The 21,250-nt window shown below is 41.0% G+C and overlaps 1 protein-coding gene across 5 annotated transcripts; it reads left to right on the top strand.

Moving 5' to 3' along the window:
• Window positions 1-387: 387 nt before the first annotated feature.
• On the top strand, window positions 388-20,314 carry LOC309820648 (bromodomain-containing protein 8). Of its 5 annotated transcripts, XM_082651543.1 has the most exons (22): window positions 388-510; window positions 1,590-1,686; window positions 6,665-6,734; window positions 8,062-8,111; window positions 8,345-8,467; window positions 8,581-8,661; window positions 9,083-9,147; window positions 9,805-9,941; window positions 10,481-10,699; window positions 11,092-11,236; window positions 12,083-12,292; window positions 12,684-12,964; window positions 13,313-13,765; window positions 14,077-14,170; window positions 14,373-14,419; window positions 15,194-15,408; window positions 15,596-15,688; window positions 15,884-15,952; window positions 16,542-16,719; window positions 17,696-17,800; window positions 18,279-18,323; window positions 19,951-20,314. In XM_082651543.1, the coding sequence occupies exons 1-22, from the start codon at window positions 492-494 to the stop codon at window positions 20,008-20,010; spliced, it is 2,856 nt and encodes a 951-aa protein (XP_082507669.1). In that variant the 5' UTR covers window positions 388-491; the 3' UTR covers window positions 20,011-20,314. The 5 variants fall into 5 exon arrangements, with proteins under 5 accessions (XP_082507669.1, XP_082507671.1, XP_082507673.1 ...); XM_082651545.1 differs by lacking the exon at window positions 8,581-8,661; XM_082651547.1 differs by lacking the exon at window positions 10,481-10,699.
• The last annotated feature ends 936 nt before the right edge of the window (window positions 20,315-21,250 follow it).

Genomic DNA, 21,250 nt, shown 5'->3' with positions numbered 1-21,250 from the left:
GTGCACCTTTGTTACTGATACAATGTTTTAAATTACGCGCTGCTTTCGTTCAGCGAATCAGATAGCGAAATCTGCACCTACCAATCGGCGCAAGGGGGCGGGCGAGACCGGGAAACTGCTACGGCTTGACCTCTCTGCTCTAATGCAGGACGGGTTACCAACTGTCGGAGTTTGGAGTTGGGCCCACTGGAACTCCGGTTTATCAGTTTTTCTTGAACCCTAGGCATTTCTTTTCTAAGAAGCCTAAAGGCAATCCTTAGGCTTCAGTCGCCATCCTCTCACAGGAGACCTAGTTTAGGGCGCTTGTTCATCCTGGGGTGGGGGGTTGGGGGGGTGGGGGGGTGGGGGTTGGGGGGTGGGGGGGTGGGGGTGGGGACTACATTTCCCATGACGCACCGCGAACAAACACCGGAACTCGATTTCCCAGAATCCCGCGGGCTTTAGCCCTACCAGACGGTCTTCCTTCAGGGGTTGGAGACTTCGGGGCCAAGATGGCGACCGGAACGGGCAGTAAGTAATTGCGCTGCTCTTGTGTGGAAGGTGTTTGTAGAGCCAAGGCCAGGCAACAGATTTCTGTCACGCTCTTAGAGAGTAGGAGCAATGATTTGTCTGAGGGCCCAGGGCCGTCAAAGACCTGCCCTCGACCGGCGTTGTGAAGGCCAATGGTTGGGGGCCTAGAAGCGTAGAGTCTTGTGTTTCAGTAAGGCCGCGGAGTTTTGAGAGAAGCACCTCAGGGAGTTCTTGTATGTTTGGGCGCTCCGCGGAGTGAGAGGAAAAAAGGTTCCTCAGAGGCTCGGGCGTGTGGGCAGACATGTTGTCCACACAACAGCTATATGGAATGGTCGGCGTCTCAAAGAGTCGTTTTCTGACGAACGTTTGTGAGGCCTGTACTCACAGAGAAATGGGGTATCTTAACCGTGAGCTTTTTCTGCCACTGGGGGGAAATTGCATTTCGTGCATCTCAGCCATTTCCCCCTGTTTCACGGAGTGAAAAGGTTTTTTAGGCCCAGCAGCTAAAGGGTAGTGGGTGTTCCTGAGAGAAGTAAACAAGTTTATGCTAAGAAGGAGGTGGGGCAGTGCAGGGTGGGGTGTGGGGGTTGGCCGCTCGGAATCCTGGGAAATAGCCCTTGCGTCCAAATTGGAATAAAGCATTCTTGTTTGGTTACGCCGCGGGGCATGCAGAGTCTTGGTTCCCCCCATCCGGGATCCAACCCGTGTCTCCTGCAGTGGAAGTACAGAGTCTTAACCACTGGACCGCCAGGGAAGTCCCTGGAGTAAAGCATTCTTAAAACTGGGTCTCTGGGGAGAACTGCGATAAATTAGTGACTCTTTTTTTAAAAAAAAAAAACATAGAGTAACCATGGCATTTGAAGAAAAAATGTTTTGCCATATACTCAGTGCAGTTCTCATGCAATGAATAGGCGTCACCCTAGTGGTGGTGTTTACTAGAGAGGTGAAAATCAAGATTTGGTGATAGTGGCTCACTTTGTCCTTACAGGTTGGGATGTTCTGTGTTAGGCTTTTAGTCCTCCCTTTGGGGCTTAGAATTAGTGTCTCAGTGGTTGTCTCCAAGTCTTCTCTCCTTTCAGAACATAAGCTGCTGAGTACTGGCCCTACAGAGCCATGGTCCATCCGAGAGAAGCTGTGTTTAGCGTCTTCCGTTATGAGGAGTGGAGATCAAAATTGGTAAGGTATCTGCTTTCTTGGGGATTAGAAACTGTCGGGTATTTTTTTTTTATACCGGTGGATTCCATAAGTTAACCTTTAAGCAGCATTTGTTTTTTAACAGCTTTATTGAGATATAGTTCACTTACCATAAAATTAACCAAGTATATTCACAGAATTTAGTATATTTGGAATTGTAAGACCGTCACTAGAGTCTAATTTTAGAACATTTTAAATACCCCTGAAAGAAGCCTCTTATCCCTTAGCAGTTATTCCACAGTCTCCTCTTTACCTCTCTAACATCTCCCCTCCCCCTTCCCCACCAACCACTCATCTACTTTGTCTCTCTATAGATAACTTACTTTGGACATTTCATGTAGATAGAATCATATAGTTTGTGGTTGTCTGTGACTGGCTTCTTTCACTTAGCATAGTGCTTTCAAGGGTCATTCATGTTGGAGTATGTATCAGTACTTTATTTCTTTTTTTTTTTTTTAAATATTATTTGGCTGCATTAGGTCTTAGTTGCAGCATGCGGGATCTTTCGTTGTGGCGCGCGGGCTTAGTTGTCCTGCAGCACATGGGATCTTAGTTCCCCTGCAGCACATGGGATCTTAGTTCCCTGACCAGGGATCAAACCCTTGTCCCCTGCATGGGAAGGCAGATTCTTAGCCACTGGACCACCAGAGAAGTCCCCTTTATTCCTTGTTTTGATTAAATAATAGTCCCTTGTGTGGGTATGCCACATTTTGTTTACCATTTGTCAGTTAATGAACATTTGGGTTGTTTCCATTTTTCTGACTGTTATAATTAATGCTGCTATGAACATTTGTGTACAAGATTTTGTGCAGATATGTTTCCAGTTGTCTTGAAAGAGTGGAATTGCTAGATCATATTGTAATTCTCTATTCAACTTTTTGAGGAACTGCCAAACTAGGAAGTGGCCCCACTGTTTGACATTCCCACCAGCAATAAATGAGGGCCCCAATTTCTCTGCATGCTTGACAACGTTTATTGTTTTCTTTTTTCGTTATAGCTGTACTAATGAGTATGAAATGGTATCTCATTGTGGTTTTGATTTGCATTTCCCTGATGACCAGTAGTGTTGTTGAGCATGTTTTCATGTTCTTATTGGCCATTTGTATGTCTTTTTTGTAAAAATGTCTGCTCAGATCCCTTGGATTATTTTTCATTATTGAGTTTTAAGATTCTTTATATATTCTGGACACAAATCCCTTGTTAGATAGATGATTTGCAAATATTTCTCCTGTTTTGTGTGGTGCCTTTCTTTGGTATCGTTGATACCTGTTGGTATTGCCTACAGCACAAAAGTTGTTAGTTTTGACATGAGTTTATTTTTTCTTCTGTTGCTTGTGCTTTTGGTGTCGTAGCTAAGAAACTGTTTACGTCTATATTTTCTTCTAACAACTTTCAACTCTCCACATTTAGGTCTTTGATCCATTTTGAGTTAATTTTTGTGTAGGTTGTAAAGCAGGAGTCTCTTTTGCATGTAGGTATGCAACTGTCCCAGGACTCAGTATTTGTTGAAAACATTATTCTTTCCCTATTGAATTGTCTTAGCACTCAGTATTTCTTTTAAGTACCAGAAAATAGGACTGTGTGTGGTTTCCAATCTTTTTTGCTACCAGGACATACGCTTTCATTTTTAACATTAGTCCTTTTTTTCCCCCCTCTTTTTTCCCTCAGGATCTAAGGACACCTTTTAATTGTCTTAAGTGTTCAGATTACTTAATATACAAATTTGCATTTGTATGGTATATCTCTACTACTTTAACCATTCAAATGAGTTTACCAAAGCACCATTGCTGGTCACACTTAACACTTAAACAATTTTATGTTTTCTGTTTGTTTGTTTTTTCGGTATGCGGGCCTCTCACTGTTGTGGCCTCTCCCGTTGCGGAGTACAGGGTCCGGACGCGCAGGCTCAGCGGCCATGGCTCATGGGTCGAGCCGCTCCACGGCATGTGGGATCTTCCCGGACCGGGGCACGAACCCGTGTCCCCTGCATCGGCAGGCGGACTCTCAACCATTGCGCCGCCAGGGAAGCCCCTTTATGTATTTTTCAAATAAGTTTTCAAAGATGAAACCAGGATCTTCCAGGTAGCAACTGTTCTCGAGCTGGTAAATCCTGTGACAAAACGAAGCACACTAATTTGGTAAATCTCAGATTGAACTTAAATATAACTCAAATATAAACTGAACTCATTTTTAAACGAAATACCAAGTAAACTGAATTGAAGTAGAATCTAATCTGTATATTTTCTTATATTTTTATATAAAAAATAGTAGAACACTTAAGTAAAACTTTAAAATTTTAAATTGTATTTATATTTTGAGGAGGTACTTAAGTCATAAGGTTCAAAATTCAAAATGGTTGGGACTTCCCTGGTGGCTCACTGGTTAAGAATCCACCTGCCAATGCAGGGGACACAGGTTTGAGCCCTGGTCCGGGAAGATCCCACATGGCGCGGAGCAACTAAGCCTGTGCACCACAACTACTGAGCCTGTGCTCTAGAGCCCGTGAGCCACAACTACTGAGACCGTGTGCCACAACTACTGAAAACCGCGCACCTAGAGCCCATGCTCTGCAACAAGAGAAGCCACTGCAGTGAGAAGCCTGTGCACTGCAACGAAGAGTAGCCCCCACTTGCCGCAGCTAGAGAAAGCCCGCGCGCAGAAATGAAGACCCAAAGAAGCCCAAAATAAGTGAAGAAATAAATAAAAATTAAAATGGTACACAGTGTTTTCCTCCCATCACTGTATCTTATCTCCCAGGGTTAGCAGTTTCTTGTGTGTTTCTCTGCCATTAAATTTGTATACATGAACAAATAAATATTTTCTTTTCCCCTCTCTTTTTTAAACACAACTGGTTATATATTATGCACAGTGTTCTTTACCTTGTCACTGCTACTTTTTCTTTAACTTAGTACTGTATCTTATAGACCCTTGTATATCTTCATATGAAGATCTAGCTCATTTTTTTTAACAGCTGCATGATATTTTATGCAGTACCATAATTTATTTAACTAGAACTCTGTTGATGGACATTTGCTAATATAAATATAGCCTTGAGTAGTTATGTATGAATTGTATCTAAGATAAACTGAAAGTAGAATTATTGAGTCAAAGAATATATATGTTTATAAAATTTGGTAAGTATTTCAAATTGCCCTACTCAGAGATTTGTTTCAATTTATACTCCCATTGGTAATATGTCATAGTACCTGTTTTTCTATGGCCTGATTCATAGAATGTGGTGTTATGTATTTTTGATCTTTGACAGTATAAGATCAAACTTTGAAATAGTTCTCATATCTTTCATTTGCATCTATCCTATGATGAGTGAAGTTAAATATCTTCTTGTGTTGAAGAGCCACTTTTATTTCCTTTTCTGTAAACTGCTTTTTCCTGTTTTTCTATTTGACTATTAGTCTTTCTCTTTGACTGGGGGTGGGGGGGTGGGGTGGCTCCTTATATATTAGGGAGATTAGCCATTTGTCTATTTTGAGGTGCATTTTTTTAAACCACTTTGCTATTTGGCTTTGCTTAATGTAATATTTTTACATGAAGAGTTTTAAAATGTAGTCTATTAATAATTTTCTCTTATAGCTCCTGGATTTTGTGACATAATTAGAAAGTTCTTCCCTAGTCTGAGGTTATAAAATCTCCTTTGATTTCTTCTAGTACTTTTATGGTTATATTTTTAAAAATATATAAATCTTTGATCGATTTGGGGGCTTTTCTTAGTATAAAGAAAGATGTAATTTACGGATCAAACTTTATTTTTTGCTGATAGCTATCCACATAACAATGTTAAAGTAAATTTTTTTTTTTTTTTTTTGCGGTACGCGGGCCTCTCACTGTTGCGGCCTCTCCCGTTGCGGAGCACAGGCTCCGGATGCTCAGGCTCAGCGGCCATGGCTCATGGGCCCAGCCGCTCCGCGGCATGTGGGATCTTCCCGGACCGGGGCACGAACCCGTGTCCCCTGCATCGGCAGGCGGACTCTCAACCACTGCGCCACCAGGGATAAAGTAAATTTTTTATAAAAGAAAAAACTCTGAAACCATTATCCCAACACAAAATTCAAAACTTTTTTGTTTTTAAAGTTGTGAAATACTTCAGCCACATTGAAAAGTAGGGAGAGTAATAGAGTGCCCATGTATCTGGTACCTGCATTTAAGAAATCTTAATATTTTGTCATGTTTCCTTCAGATCTTTTTAAAGAAATAGACACAGTTGAAGCCCCTTCACGCTCTTGCATCAAACCATTTCAGTCTATTTTCATTTTTGCCTGTTTCTTCCTTTGTCTTTATACCTGTAACTTTTTAAAAAGTCATATGAGTGCATCATAGCAGAAAATGGTGTCACTTTTTTTCAGTTAATATTATGTTATAAATACATTCTGTATCACCGTATATTTTATATTTCATAGTTATTTTTATGGGTTGTTTAATATTTTCTAGAGATGAAGTGCCATAAGTTAAACATCCTCTTGCAGGTATTTAGGAAAAACCTAACTGTTCATCAGTCTGGTCAAGTCTACATGGTGCTTTCTTCCTGGTGCTTGCTTCTTTTGTTATTTTCTTATATTCCTAAGAGTTGTATTAATAGATCAAAAGATAACTTTTGGAGGCTGGAATATTTTATAGATTGCTTCCCAAATGACAGATGTTTTCTGAAAGAACCAAGATCAACATAAAAATATTTTCCCAAATGAACAGAAATGGTACTTTACTAGGTCCTAATAGCTTCACTTCACTCAGGAAATACATCATGTAGGAAGACTGTTTAGCAATGACGCTTTCCCTCTAAAATGACTTTTCAGTAGCTGTGTCATTTTCCATAGTCACATATTGCAGAATATATCCCAGTGACAGTTTTTTACTCCAAAGTTTGTACTCTAAACCTTGAACTCTCAGTATACCTTCTCTCTTTTTTTTTCAATTTGGTATGTGATAAGCTTTTCTAATTTTGTAGGGTATCAGTTAGCAGAGCAATCAAGCCCTTTGCAGAACCTGGCCGCCCTCCAGACTGGTTCTCTCAAAAAGTAAGTTCCCAAGTAAACGTTCTTTTAGAGCACTTTTTGAGGTGTGAAGTGGGTTCCCTTCCAGGTCCTGCCTTTTTTGTTTTTGGTTTTTAAGTATCTTATTTATTTGTTCTTACGTTTATTTCTTTTTTAAATTTTATTGAAGTATAATTGACTTACAATGTTGCGTTAATTTCTGCTGTACAGCAAAGTGATTCAGTTATACATGCATATATTCTTTTTCATATTCTTTTCCATTATGGTTTATCACAGGATATTGAATATTGTTCCCTGTGCTATACAAAAGCACCTTGTTGTTTATCCATCCTGTATATAATAGTTTGCATCTGCTAATCCCAAACTCCCCATCCTTTCCTCCCCCACACCCCCTTCTCCTTGGTAACCACAAGTCTGTTCTCTATGTCTGTGAATATCTTCTTTATTCATTCACTTGTCGATGGATATTTAGGTTGTTTCCATGTCTTAGCTTGGCTATTGTAAATAGTGCTGCTATGAACATAGAGTTGCATGTATCTTTTCAAATTATAGTTTTGTCTGGATATATGCTCTGGAGTGGGATTGCTGGATCATATAGTAGTTTTATTTTTTGTTTTTTGAGGAATCTCTGTGCTGTTTTCTTCAGTGGCCGCACCAATTTACATTCCCACCAACAGTGTTAGAGGGTTCTCTTTTTCTCCACACCCTCTCCAACATTTATTATTTGTAGACTTTTTAATGATGGCCATTCTGACCGGTGTGACCAGGTCCTACCATTTTAATCACAAGGCTTTTGTACCATGAAGAATAGTTTGAGAATACTTTTCCTTTTTCTCAATATTTGCAGATCCATCCATGTATGCCCACACTATTACAAACTATTCTTGTCAGTGTAGCATAACAGTTAAAAGACCAGTCTTGTACATTAGATGGATCTGGGTTTAATATGACTCCACTTGAAAACTTTGAACCATGAGCCTCAGTTTTCTGATTTGTAAAATAGGGATAAAAGTTGATTCAGGATTGTTGAAAGTATTTAGTTGAGGTAATACCTAGAAAGCATTAAGCACAGTGCCTTGCATACGGTAACTACTCAGTAGATATTAAGTATAAATATTGGCTCTTAGCTTGTCTTTCCTCAAATAGACAAACTCCCGGCCAGAAGACTCCCTTTTCTGTGTTATGGTATTGATTATTTTGAACTAACTTGATTGCAAAGTAATTTGTCCTCCTAGAAGCTACTCCTACCTTAAATATAGCTCCCCTGTCTAAACCTTAGTCTAATATGTTGAAACTTTGAAAGGTCATTTCTTTTTAGGCTTGCTCATCATATTTTCACTTTTTTCCATAGCATTGTGCTTCCCAGTACTCAGAGCTCCTAGAGACCACTGAGACCCCAAAGTGAGTACAAAGCCAGGCACTTGAGCCAAATCTCTTTAGTGGAGAATATTTACTGTGGAAGTCTGTTTTTTTTATGTTTATATCATGGTGTGATAAAAGTTAGAAATTATCTCTGGTTAGATGTTGGAGAAGGCTCAAAGAAAGCAAGTGGGAGTAGGAAAAAATGTTCTCTTATTCAAATGTGTTTTTTTTGTTTTGTTTTGTTTTTGTTTGTTTTTTAAATTTTTCCATAGACGGAAACGGGGTGAAAAGGGAGAAGTGGTAGAAACCGTTGAAGATGTCATTGTTCGGAAACTGACTGCTGAGCGAGTTGAGGAACTAAAGAAAGTGATAAAGGAAACCCAGGAAAAATATAGGTACTTATCAGAGAATGCAGAATGGTTGGGAGAGACAAATCGGCCTGGCTTATACTAGTCAGAATTTTTTAAATAGATTAAAAAACCCAGTCTACCTACCTCTCATCCTACAGACGGCTGAAAAGAGATGCAGAACTAATTCAAGCTGGGCACATGGACAGCAGACTGGATGAGCTTTGCAATGACATTGCGATGTGGGTTATATTATACTGTTCTTCCATCTGTACTCCTTTTTCTCTTTTTATCCTCTTTACTTCTTAAGTAATCTGGCTTATTTCCTACGTCTGCCATCCCTTTAGACTTGAGAGATTCTGGAAAGGGAAAGCTGCAGAGTGGCCTGGTGGCTGGGAGGGGGTAGTGAGTCCTAGAAGGTAATGTGATAGAATATTTCAGTGTGAGAACATAACTTAGTTCTAACTTAAAAGTGGCTCTAGTTTGCCTGGGTAAAGAACTTGGTAGTTAGGCAGTATACTCAAAATTCCCTATTTTGCTGATAAAGATTTATTTTTTAGGTTTTTCCTCTAGAAAGTGCTAGCCTGGCAAAAAAACTTCCCTGTGAGGGCACTGTGAAGGAGCTACAGCCGGCTAGGATCTAACCCTTATCTTCCTCTTTAGGAAAAAGAAATTGGAGGAAGAGGAGGCTGAAGTAAAGAGGAAGGCTACGGATGCGGCTTATCAGGGTAAGGTGAACCTAGTGACTGTTTAACAATTTGACTATACACTACTGCCTGACGATGACAGTTGAAGACTGTTTGTTAACACAGAATCTACTAATTCCAATTGCATGCTTTTCTCTGTCATCTTCTCTTTTACTAGAATAAAAACGTCCCTTTATGTCCAGGAAGAAACTCTTAGAAAGTGAGCTCTGATGAGATCTCACTAGACCTTATGTTCTTTTAAGACACAAAAGCCTGATAATAACGTATTGAACATAAACAAGGTTTTAGAAGTCAAAGCCTGTAAAAAGATTGAGAATAACTTAGTCATTGGATAAGGGGAGGAACTTCAGCATTTGTAATTCTAGAAATACATGCTTTGAGCCATTGAGGTCTTTCCCTCTTGTTAAAAGCAGAATCTTAAGTTGTTGAAGAGGATATTGAGGGATGTTTAAACTACTTTCCTACTCCAAGGACCTTTAGGGTACACAAGTTTGCTTAGGGTGAGAATTGCTCATAGGAAAAATTAGGCTAAAAACTTGTAAAGAAAGCTTTCTAATCCAGATTCTTAATGCTGCCTTAGTAATGTAACATCCCTATTTGTCCTTTACTATATAATAGCAGAGTCTAGCTTTATTTATTCAATCTTGAAGACAGAAATTGTTCTTTTGTATGTTCTAGCCCGTCAAGCAGTAAAAACACCCCCTCGGAGGTTACCTACTGTGATGGTTCGCTCTCCTATAGATTCTGCCTCCCCAGGAGGTGATTATCCACTTGCCGACTTGACTGCAACCACTATGGAAGAGGCCACCTCTGGGGTGAGTATATTTCCATCCACAGGAATTGATCAGCAAAGGGGCAGTAAGCCAGCAGAGAGCTGAGTGACGAGGAAACCACTTTTGGCTTAGAGGCAATTTCCTCTCTTGGTCTGAATTCTAAAGACATAATTTACCATGTTCTGTGCTCTAAGATAAGAATGGACCTAAAAACATTGAGGCTTTTGACATTTTTAGAGATAGGTAAAAGACTAACAAGGAATTACTTGTAAGTGTACTGGTCTTACGAAATTCCTGCTGAAATATAGGCTGATTTCTATGTAAATATAATATTGGTAGTGGGTAAGGAGTTTATAAAAGGCAAATTGGGTGGAATGATTGAGTCACTTTGGGTTTGAGTGAGTAGAAGAGAAAAAATTGTGGGGAAGAAAGGTGTGGTTGAGAGCAAGACGGGTAGAGGGTTTCTGGGCAGTTCCACTCAGGACTAATAAAGTAATAGGTAGACACACTAACCCATCCAGATGAGTAGGGAACCTTCCTGAGTTTGAGAAGTCAGATAAAGGTTCTCTGTTGTCTCTTAGGTAACCCCTGGGACTTTGCCGAGTACCCCAGTCACCTCGTTTCCTGGAATTCCTGACACCCTTCCTCCAGGCTCTGCACCCTTAGAAGCCCCCATGACCCCAGTAACAGATGATTCACCCCAGAAAAAGATGCTTGGACAGAAAGCAACTCCACCCCCCTCCCCTCTGCTGTCAGAGCTCTTGAAGAAGGGCAGCCTCCTGCCTACTAGCCCCAGACTGGTATGGAGACTTCTGTGGGTGTTTGAGAGCTGTGGTGATTAAGTAATTTGGAAGGGAGTGCCTGGGACCTAAAATATAACATGGAAAAAAAAGTTCAAAAGAGGAAGAGATCTCCTAGTTAAATGTTAATTTAAAAACACAACAAAACAAAATAGTTGATAGTAGTATCCTTGGGTCCTGAGGTATCTGAAGCCATAATTATTTTGGTTCTCTTCTCCAGAGAACTCTTGTCAATAAGTTTTGAAAATCAGAGTTTCCCTTGGGTCTGAAATCCTTTTCTTTGGATGTTAACTTTTAGTTTCATGAAGTTTGGCCAACTGCTGGAGCTTTTTTGGGAAGTGGTAATAAAGGAAAGCTTGAGTGTAGCCTTCACCTCTATTCTTCCCTGGTAGGTCAATGAGAGTGAAATGGCTGTGGCTTCTGGCCACCTGAACAGTACAGGTGTCCTCCTGGAGGTAGGCGGGGTCCTTCCCATGATACATGGTGGGGAGATGCAGCAAACACCCAACACTGTTGCAGCCTCCCCAGCTGCCTCAGGTAAGTCACTACTTTTCCGTTGTCGACTTTATTTTAGAGATGTTGAACGTGGCATTGACTGCCCTTTGTTTCTAGCCTTTGTTATTAATCAACTGTGCATCCTAGATTTAAAGCCCAACCTTGGAGCTACTTCACCTGTTAAACCACGTGGTGCTCGAAATTGTAAATCCATGTCATCTTCAAAATACTGATTGTCCTGGATGACCACAGCGTAGATACTGAATGAGAGGAATAGTGAAGTTAATGGTGAAGGTGCAAAAATCACAAAAGGGTGCTAGGGATACCTGAGACTATAGCATAGGCAGATAAGATTTGGAACTAGAACACTAGACTTAAAGAGTCTCAGGCCTGCCACACACTGGTTTTGTGACCTTGGATAGGTAACTTAATTTTTAAGCCTCAGTTTCCTCTTAATTAATTGCAATATATATACTTCACAAGGATGTAGTGAGAATTAAATGAGGTAGAAAACGTAAAGCAAAAAAGAGTTTTAAAAATTGCCAAACATTTGATTTTAGTATTTGAGTGGTGTTAAATTTGGGTGGTTTATAGCATGCTTAACTTCAGCAGAAGGGACAGATTTATTCATACCTTTTTTTTTAAATTACCACTCATTTTTCATGTGAGTTATGTATTCTAGTGCTTTGAGTCATTCCTAACTTGGCAGAAGATCTTAAGTAAGGTTTGAAAAAATAAGGATATAGATAATGAGCTTATTTAACAGAGGAGTTACTTTCATCCTTTGAGACTAAAAATTTTCTTGGTTTGAGTCTTAAAGTGGCTATTGTTTGCTTCTTGCTCATGTGCTTTCTTCTTACCTCGTTTGTGTACCTCTTTGTCTGTTAGGTGCTCCCACTCTTTCCCGGCTTTTAGAAGCTGGTCCTACACAGTTCACCACACCTCTTGCTTCCTTCACTACTGTTGCCAGTGAACCTCCAGTTAAAATTGTGCCACCCCCTGTAGAGTCTGTGTCCCAAGCTACCATTGTCATGATGCCTGCGCTGCCAGCACCATCCTCTGCTCCGGCTGTCTCCACTCCTGAGAGTGTAGCTCCAGGTGCGTCCTTGACCCACGCCCTGAGCAGCAACTAGATCCAAAATTTCATTTTGAGCTTCAGTTAGAGAAAGGCGACCAAGAGCATCAGCTTCTGTTCTCTGTGGACATGTGCATCTTTATTCTTACAAAAACAAGGATGTGAGAAGAAGTGGGTGGGCATTTATGTGTTGGGGCAAAAGGGCTAAGTGTACATATATGAATGGGCTTGAGAATGTGTTTTCACCTTTCTAGATAAAATTGAGGAGAAGAAAACATGGGCAGATGTAAGATAACTTTTACTGAGCTTAAGTGTATGGGTGCTTGACATCTGTCCACAGCATTGGTGTGATCTCCAGGTGGGCAGTTGGTACCAAATAAGCTTCTGAGATGGTTTTCTTTTCCTGTTATTCAGTGAGTCAGCCTGACACCTGTGTTCCCATGGAGGCTGTGGGGGATCCACATACTGTGACTGTCTCCATGGATAGCAGTGAAATCTCCATGATCATCAATTCTATCAAAGAAGAGTGTTTCCGGTCAGGGGTAGCAGAGGCCCCTGGAGGATCAAAGGCTCCTAGCATTGATGGGAAGGAAGATTTAGATCTGGCTGAGAAGATGGATATTGCTGTGTCTTACACAGGTGAAGAACTGGACTTTGAGACTGTTGGGGACATCATTGCCATCATTGAGGACAAGGTAACTATTCAGCAAAGCCCCAAAGAATGTCTCATGGGTCCTACATAGGCTTCTCTCCTCAGCCTCTCCTTGCTTCTTGTAGTAAGAATTACATAAACAACTCTCCTGCTTCTTCCCATCTCTATCTCTGTAGTCCCAAAGGCCTTTGATGCTGACATACTAGTCATCTACCCAGCCTTTCCTATGTTACTGGTTTGCACCAGACAGGTACCTGTCCATTGGTTGCTTCTGCTACATGGAGAAGATGGAGAGAGAAGCTTCAGATTCAGGCCATCTCATTTGGTGCTAATGAATTGAGGGACTTGGGCTTCTTTTTGTGGCTTCAACAGTGTTTATATTATGGGACAGGTAGATGATCATCCTGAAGTGCTGGATGTGGCAGCAGTGGAAGCAGCACTGTCATTCTGTGAAGAGAATGATGATCCCCAATCCCTGCCTGGCCCCTGGGAGCACCCTATGCAGCAGGAACGGGACAAGCCAGTACCTCTCCCTGCACCAGAGATGACGGTCAAGCAAGAGAGGCTGGACTTTGAAGAAACAGAAAGCAAAGGAATCCATGAACTGGTGGACATCAGGGAACCCAGTGTTGAGATCAAAATGGAACCTGCAGAACCAGAGCAAGGCATTTCAGGGGCTGAAATAGTATCTGGAGTTGTTCCAGCCACGAGTATGGAGCCACCAGAACTCAGGAGTCAGGACTTAGATGAGGAACCCAGAAGTACTGCAACTGGAGAAATTACTGAAGCAGATGCTTCCAGTAGGAGAGGCGATGAAACTCCAATTACAACAGTGAAGACAGAGGTATTTAACATCAGGGGCTTGGGGGATGGGGGCAGGGGGTGGAGGGTTATATCTTAGGTAAGAAGTGACATTTTAGGCCTTTGGTTTTCCTGTTGCATGCCTGAGTTCTGACATGTTGATGTGTCCAAAGCCCATAGGTATGATCAGTGCTATATATACTTAACCCTGTTCTATTAAGGTGACCATTAGAATCATATTACATGGGTAGGAGGACTTAGAATTTCTTGTATAGTCTCATTATCATTGAAGAATAATGTATAAGCTGTAGTGATTTACCAGGACTTAAGGTATTTGTTCTTTTTGGTCTTCAGGCATCCCCTGAAAGCATGTTGTCTCCATCACATGGCTCAAATCCCATTGAAGATCCTTTAGAGTCAGAGACTCAGCACAAGTTTGAAATGTCAGGTAAATAATAAAGCCAGGAAATATGTACTCTATAACTAACTTTAAATCATTTGCTTTGGCTTCTGAGGGATTTGTGGGTTGTGGGCAAGTAGAGGAGGTAGAATAGGTCAGCATGGAAAGGAGAGCTGCAGGGGACTATTGTCCATAGGAAGGGGAAGGCTAAGGTGGAAAAATCTTCAGGTAGTCTTTCTCTCCTCTGCAGACTCATTGAAAGAAGAATCAGGGACTATTTTTGGAAGCCAGATAAAGGTATTTCAGACTTTTCTTTATTCCTCTTGCTGTGTGACTAGATTTCCCTATAGCACTACCTTTTAATGAATTTCAGTAAATTCGCATCATTATTCTCTGAGATGAGACTGGTTAAGGAGTTGCATGGGGAAAAGCTGCAGTGGACAGTTAGGCATAGTGGGAGTACTATGGCAACAGGTGCTTCCTAATTGAAAGAGTTTGTGAATATCACACAGACCTTTCTTTGCATATAATGCACAAAGAAGCTTTGATACATCCAGAGTGATTTGGAGTGAGTAGGGATATCAGAGCCAGGGAGAGCATATAGAAATCAGATTATTAATTATACTATTCAGAGAAAGTCATCCAAAGTTTTCTTATTAGAATTACTAAAGCAGTAGTAACAAACAGACTTAGTGCGATGTGAGCTTGCTCCATCAGATGAGACACAAAATAAAAACTATTTTTGATAACTTTGTACCCAGGGTCAGAGTTCCTCTCAAGAGCAAGGGGAAAGAAGGAACGCCTCTTAGCTTAGTCTTAAGTAAGTAGCTTTTTTTTTTCTTCCTTTTAAAAAGATCCTGGGTCTTATTCTTTGTCCAGGTTCTAAGTTACTTGATCAGTCAGTATCTTTAAGTAGATGGTAGTATAAGTGATAGAGGGCTCAGTCAGGAAACAGTGTGAGGTCATTTTCTAGAACTGATCTAACCCAAAAGACAGATCATGTTTAATGATGCTTTGCTGGATAGCTTTGCTCTCCTTTCCATTTGTTGACTGGAGCACACTATGTCTAAGGATGCCCCAGGTGAGGATGAGGAGGAAGATGGAGTCAGTGAAGCGGCCAGCCTAGAGGAGCCTAAGGAAGAAGATCAAGGAGAAGGCTATTTGTCAGAAATGGATAATGAGCCCCCTGTGAGTGAGAGTGACGATGGCTTTAGCATACACAATGCTACGCTGCAGTCCCACACACTGGCAGACTCCATCCCCAGCAGCCCTGCTTCTTCACAGTTGTGAGTATCTGCGATTCTTTCTTTGAGGTCAAGGCAGTGAAGGTGAGAAGTAGGAGAGGATCTTTTCTTTAGTCTTACTTTTTCATCTTCTGTTTCTTGGCCTGGAACAAACATCTGACAAGAAGTAATTAAGACACATTTTTTTGGACTTATGCCAAGTGGGACTCCCATATTTCTTTTATTTCAGCTCTGTCTGTAGTGAGGATCAGGAAGCTATTCAGGCACAGAAAATCTGGAAGAAAGCCATCATGCTTGTATGGAGAGCCGCAGCTAATCATAGGTGAGTGGGCTTTACCAAGTAGTAGGAACATTTTCTCCTGCTCCTCTTCATTGTTGATAATTAGAAAAAAGTCTGAGTATGCTTATACAGGACTGATGGCATTGGCTCTTAAACCTTCAGCCGCTTAGATCAAGTTCCCTCACCTGTGCTTCTTGGAGGATAAGTCAGTAATTTCACCATATTCTTTTTGGACAGGTATGCTAATGTCTTCCTGCAGCCTGTTACAGATGACATAGCACCTGGCTACCACAGCATTGTACAGAGGTAAGCCATGATCCATTCAGCACGCTGACTAGGCCTGAATTGTAAGTTGTCCAGTCTTAGTGGACTTTTTTTTTTTTTTGCGGTACGCGGGCCTCTCACCGCCGTGGCCTCTCCCGCCGCGGAGCACAGGCTCCAGATGTGCAGGCCCAGTGGCCATGGCCCACGGGCCCAGCCGCTCTGCGGCATGTGGGATCCTCCCGGACCGGGGCATGAACCCGTGTCCCCCATATCGGCAGGCGGACTCCCAACCACTGCGCCACCAGGGAAGCCCCTTAGTGGACTTTTGGTTTAGACAAAGTTTAAAGCAGATGTTTTTGATGTAAGTATGACCAAGTGCTAAACTAATTTTTTCACTGACTGGATCACTGAGTCTAAAAGAATTAACCCCCTTTATTACCTTTCTCAGTACTTATTATATAGGCTGAATTTGGTTTTGGGGTTAAGTACTTGTTTTAAGGCTTGGTGTTTGAGTCCTGGTAGCTGGGACTAATGGTATATATGAGGAAATGCATACGGTAATAGTATATTCAGAGATCAGTGGAGTCCTTTTCCCCTCTATGCTCCCATTTCCTCCTGCTCTGTTTTTTAGGCCTATGGATTTGTCAACTATTAAGAAAAACATTGAAAATGGACTGATCCGCAGCACAGCTGAATTTCAGCGTGACATTATGCTGATGTTCCAGAATGCTGTGATGTATAATAGCTCAGACCACGATGTCTATCACATGGCAGTAGAAATGCAGCGAGATGTCTTGGAGCAGATCCAGGTACTTTGAGGATCCTGAGAATTTTAAAATACTCAAGAGAAGGATTTGTATTGATGTTAGGAAGGGGTGTTGTGGTTTTTGCTTGGAATAGCCATCAGGGACACAGGAAGATACAATTTTGTTCTTGCTGGATTCATGATGATTTTCTCATGCTGGTTTGGTAAAAGAGTTGTGAGAGAATATTCTGCCTTTCTTGGGCAAATATCTTGTTTCCTGAAGTTTTTTAATAAAATTTTTGTGAAATGGTGAATGTATATTTTTAAGTGATATGAATTATGTACATGGTAGACGATCCTTTTCATTGCAGGGAACCTACTTCTATCCTGTAGTTACATTACCAGGCACCCTTTGGGATATTGAACTTGGAGGGATGTTGTCTATCTCTGCAGTCTGCCAGTCTACTTAAATTGCTTACTGATTACTTAAATTGCTTTGGTTCATCTAGTTTTATTCTCTCTCATTCTTAGAGCATAGAGATCTGTTTTTTAGGATTTTTTAAAAAATTGAAATATAGTTAATTTACAGTGTTGTGTTCGTCTCAAGTGGACAGCAAAGTGATTCAGTTTTATATCTATGGGGTTGGCTAAAAAGTTAAGGTTTTTCAGATAACATTTTACAGAAAAGAATCCTAACGAACTTTTGGCCACCCCAATTTTTTATGTATATTCTTTTCAGATTCTTTTCCATTATAGATTATTACAAGATACTGATTCCCTGTGCTATAGAGTAAGAGCATAGAGATTTTGATGCTATATTATAACAACAACAAAAAATTAGAGCTATTTGGCATTTTCCGATTCCTTAGCATGCACAACTAGAACTAAAACCTAATGTGCTAAAACTCCTAATCATTCAAGACGTATTTGAATGTTGTTTGCAGAACAGTACTGTACTCCTATTTACAAAGCCTAAGGTGTCTTCATTCTTCCTTGATGGATCAGGTCTCTAGGGCCAACTCTGTTTCTTCTCCCTACAGCAATTCCTGGCCACACAGTTGATTATGCAGACATCTGAATCTGGGATCAGTGCTAAAAGTCTTCGAGGGAGAGATTCTACCCGCAAACAGGATTCTTCAGAGAAGGTGAGGAGACCAAGGAAGAGCCTGTGTGCCAGTGTTCCAGTGATAGAAGTTTGAAGCATCCAAGGAACCTTATGTTACTACTTGGTACTTCCAGGCTTCTACATTCCAATGGTATACAGACATAAAGATTTTAAAATGGTAGTTGTTTGCTCCCATCCAAACACTGAAGAAACCTGCTGTGACTGGAAGACCCAGTCACATGGGAGAAATTGTGAGCTGAGTGCATGAATTATTATCTCCTCTCGGAGAGTGCTCACAAGGTGGGAGAAATGACATAGCTTGCAGCATTTGGGGACCATCAGTTCCTATTCCAGAGGCATAATGGCCAGATTGCTTTTGGATCTCTTTCCTCTTATTCTTGAGTTAAAAAATTTTTGTCTTTGTGTGTGTGGTGCTTGTGTCTCTGTCCTGAGGTTTGGGGTGCTTGCAGCTGAGAGTTTCCGTGGAACCTGATCAGTGTTTGTTTGTCCTCTAACAGGACAGTGTCCCCATGGGCTCTCCTGCCTTCCTTCTCTCTCTCTTTGTAAGTATTGAATGGCTGCAAGGGGTGGTGTTGCCACAAAGTTTCTCAGCTCTTGCTGGGGGTGGGTGGCAGAGGGAAATCGAACATGCAGACTGTGGCAATGTCTTAAACTTCTGTTTATTCAAGTCATCGAATAAGAAACTCTCTCTTCTGCACTCCTGTCTTTCTGCATGTGTGTGTGTGTGGGCTGGGTAGGGACCATTTATGACTTCACTGAGCTGAAATGAGGTATTATTGGTAAGGATCTAGGATGCACCTTCTCCTCATTTCTTGACTGCACCTTTTGACAGTTCTTTTCTTACAAATAGAAGATTGCTCAGAGCAGTAACTGCTAGCTGGCTTTTAAAAAGTGTTCCTCATACCTACAGATACTCAGCACATGGGTTTTTTCTTTTCTTCTAATACTAAGTTGCAAGAGTGATGACTGATACACAAACATTCAGTAAAATTTAAGATAAAGATCTCAGTAACAGTGACCACTACATAACAGTAGTGGCTGGTGGAATTAGAGATAAGCTTAGTAAAGCTAGCCGAAAGACTTCTAATCTTTTCCTCTGTGATTTGAACAATACTCTGACTCTCTGTTGTTCATTATGAGGCACTAAGTCATGATGTAATGGAAGGATATCAGCCTAGAAAACCACATGATCTTAAAACTCTGGATTATCTCTTGGAGCTTTGTTTTCCTCATCTGTGTGCTGGAGGTAATATAATGAGGTGCCTGTCCAGCGTACCTCACAGGGATGTTCTGAGGATAAAATGGCTTGAAAAAAAAAAGGAAGTGTTATACAAATGCAAGGGTGGTATTTTTATACTTACTGTTGCCTCAAAGGCAACTTGTGTTCATGAGATCTAAGAATTTTAGAGTCCTTGCATGTTAGAAATGTAAAAATGGCCTGGCCCAGCAAAAGTGTTCACTAGCTCATCTTACCTACAGGCCTTAGTCCGTACCACAGTCCGTAATCTCCATTCTTTCCTACTGGCCTGCAACAGTGACTCTGAATCCCCAGGCAATTGGCTGGTTGTTGCAAGGCTGGTTAATAGAATCTTTTATCTATTGAAGACAGCAAAGTATTGCACAAGAGGAAGGAGCTGGGCTGCAGGGAGAGAGCAGCAGATGGAAAGAAGCCTTCTGATTGTCCTGATCTCACGGAAAACAACTCAGGAGGTGCTAGGGAACTAGTGCCAGGGTCAGTCTGCAGGAAAGGCCTTTCTTATAGGGATCAACAGCTGGACAGGTATGTTAGCCAAGAATCTCACTATCCACTGCCCTTTCTGACTCTCCCACCCATCTTTTACTCTTCCTGTTCCTTTGCACATGATTTGGGGCCCGGGTGGGATGACTGATAGTCATTCTGTGGGACCCCAGGTGAACTCCAGTGACCTCTATGGTGGGCAGAAGCAAGGTACTCTGTCCTACATTTCCTCTCACACACTACTACCAGGTGCTTTTTAGCCCACTCTGTGGGAAGACAGATAAATGCCCCTCATTTCCTGGATTTTTCTGCTGATTCTCCCCCCACTTCCCCCCCCCCAAAACCAAATCCCCAGCATTCTTGTTGCACCTTTTCTCTAACCTCATAGCTAACTCACTCATGCTCCCTGTCTTTGTCTGCCTGTCATCTAGGATGGGGGAACCAGGGGGCGCCGCTGTGCCATTGAAGCAGATATGAAGATGAAAAAGTGAAGCCCCAGAGTATCTGCACTGAGCTGAACATGAAATAGAAGTAAAGATAGAGCTTGGGCTTGTGGAAGTTCCAGAAGTGGAAGTTACAGAAGAGGAGGTGTCTGGGCCACATGACATGAGCTGGAAAAATCTCTCTCAGAGAGCTGGAGTAGCACAATTGCCTGTTTTAGGGCAAAAATTATGGGATGTGTTAATGTCCTGATGTGTTGCTAGCAGATTGTAGCTAGTTTGTACTGTCTTGTGAAGTGTACAGACTTAAAAAAAAAAAACAAAACCTGTGAAGTGTATGTGTACACAATAAACTCTGAAAGAAAAGAAAACTCTAGCCTTTGGTGTGTTCTTTGAGTGTGTGAATGTGTGTGTGAAACTTGTGATTTCTTCTGTATAGAAACTTTTCGTCATTTGTGGGAACGAGATTGTTGGGGGGAAAGTGGTTTTATAATATGAACTGTTCTACTACAGGTCAGAGAAGGTAAGTAACCAAGATTGAGTTTATAATGTTTAAAAGTACTGCATTGTGCTGTAAGTACTGCCTTATTCAGCCTTTCTTCAATGTTTGGTAAAACTTAAGGTTTTCAGAGTTCTCTGTTTATGTCATTGCTTAAAGAAGATTAAAGCATGGATATAGGTAGCATCTTTATCCTCGGCATTTGTTTTACTTATACTGTCTTTGCACATGGTATTTCTTGAATAGTATATTATTATTCCTTTCTGTGTGTAGGGTTCTTGTGTATTTTAGAATTCATAACATTACTATTTGAAGGCTAAACTCCGTTATCAAGTTTATCACCTGAGTTTATTCCAACTTCTGTTACTAAATAAAAACTAAATCAGTGAAGTGAACTAGTGAGCTTTTTATTAAAAAGAGATGGAGATTAATAGGGTATTGTCTAGTATTTTGAGCCTTCTTGAGAAAGATATAGAACTTTATGATTGGAAGTCACGGATCTTTTTGGCTTAAGTAAAACTATAAAGCTTGCTAGGATCCTAAGGAAGTAGAAGATACCGTCTTTGTGAGTGATAGTTCAATCAATCCAGGAGTTAGAAAATTAAATACAATTACAGTACATTCCCAAAGCAGTCTGCAAACATGCATGTGATATAAGCAACGGAGCCCTAAAAGTTGGAGAAGTTTGTGGAGGAAGAGGTCCATTAAAGGACGTAGATTTTGGGTTGGTAGAGAATGTGATTTACAAGCTTAGCAAGCTAAATTAAGGTATAGGCATCTGAGGTGGGGGAA

This window comes from Grampus griseus, assembly GCF_964374135.1.
Source record: "Grampus griseus genome assembly, chromosome: 3".
In the NCBI taxonomy this organism is placed as follows: domain Eukaryota; kingdom Metazoa; phylum Chordata; class Mammalia; order Artiodactyla; family Delphinidae; genus Grampus; species Grampus griseus.
Note: the sequence above shows the minus strand (reverse complement) of the source record. Positions and strands in the feature narration are given on the sequence as shown.